This window comes from Helobdella robusta (genome assembly GCF_000326865.2).
Source record: "Helobdella robusta unplaced genomic scaffold HELROscaffold_46, whole genome shotgun sequence".
Taxonomy (NCBI): domain Eukaryota; kingdom Metazoa; phylum Annelida; class Clitellata; order Rhynchobdellida; family Glossiphoniidae; genus Helobdella; species Helobdella robusta.
This window is the reverse complement of record NW_008705138.1, coordinates 1,142,334-1,143,766: the sequence shown is the minus strand read 5'-3', so window position 1 is coordinate 1,143,766 and position 1,433 is coordinate 1,142,334. Positions and strand designations below refer to the sequence as shown.

The 1,433-nt window shown below is 33.8% G+C and overlaps 1 protein-coding gene across 1 annotated transcript; it reads right to left on the bottom strand.

Annotated features, from left to right (window-relative positions):
- Nucleotides 1-1,002: 1,002 nt before the first annotated feature.
- Nucleotides 1,003-1,155, bottom strand: HELRODRAFT_85532 (hypothetical protein; the record flags this gene model as incomplete). Its single annotated transcript, XM_009026220.1, has 1 exon — nt 1,003-1,155. A coding segment is annotated over one exon (153 nt), but the record flags the coding sequence as incomplete, so codon positions are not given.
- Between the last annotated feature and the right edge of the window lie 278 nt (nt 1,156-1,433).

Genomic DNA, 1,433 nt, shown 5'->3' with positions numbered 1-1,433 from the left:
TCTACAGCAAACCCATCCAGTACAACAAAATAGCATTAGCAATGGAATCAATTTCACAAATATTCCTGTAGAAGACACGATTAACATAAAATATACAATTCCTGTTATTCACCACTACCAATTCAAAAAAATGAATTAGAGGCGTTGTTACGATATCCGATAATTAATATTCAACAACGTGCAATTGGAATCCTTCCCACTAATAAATTTAGAAACAGAGCAATCATCGATAATGACGACACATAAAAACATCATATTGCACAAAGTTGAAGATCGTAATAACTAAATAAATGAAAGTTAAGTATTCACATTAAACAAACAAAAAATTAACATTGTAGAGACACAGGATTTATATACATGAACATTCAGCCAGATGTTAAAAAAATCTCGAAAAAAGCTTTTTTGTACTATCATGCTTAAATAAATGAAAACTTTAGTTTTGAACTCAAGAAGCTTGACAGTGATTTACGATCTACCGTTAGAAAAATCGAAAAATCAAACAGGAAGCTAACTAAGCAGAACATGCTGTAATTTTTATCAATTGATTGATGTAAATTGATATATTTATATATATATTGATAAAAATATATTGCATATATATATATATATATATATATATATATATATACATATATATATATATATATATGTATATATATATATCAACACATCTTTTACACCTGAAAGCAGCCACTTTTAGACTGCCATTTAGTCCACTGCATCTCTTACGCACCCATTTCTCACAAGCACTACAGATTATTGAGTTAGCTCCAACACCCGCCTTTCAAACCGCACACAGCCACTTTCCAGAATTCTCTACTCGTCCATTCCTTACTTTACAACACATAACTTTTGTTTTATTCATGTTAACCCTTAGCCTTTTTGTTTTCATTGCATCTTTCCAACACTTAATCTTCTCCACCAACTCTTTCTCAGAATCTGCAATCAGACACAAATCATCCGCATAGAGCAGCTCCTATGGCAAGCCCACGCGGAAATCTTTCAAAAGAGCCTCCAAAACATTTGCCGAACTATGAAAATTGGGTCTGTAGTACCTTTCCCCGGTCTGAAACCAAACAGCGTGTCATTTATAAACACTTTACTCCTAACTTTTTTCTCAATCACTCTTTCTAGAACTTTTATTACATGATCTATTCTAGAGCATTCTCTTTCCCTTAATAGACAGTCACCATTCAGCTTTTCTTCCAATCATTAGAAACTTAACCTTCCCGCACTATTGCGTTACAAAAATCTGTTGCCTACTGGACACCTACATTCTTTGAAGCTCTTAGCATCTCCAATACCAGACCTGATGGACCAGCAGCCTTTCCTGACTTGGCCTTATAAATAGCAGACTTAACATCACTGTTGGTTATAATCTCTGCAAGACCACTCATCATATTCACCATAGGCAAACCATTCTTATCCCACAC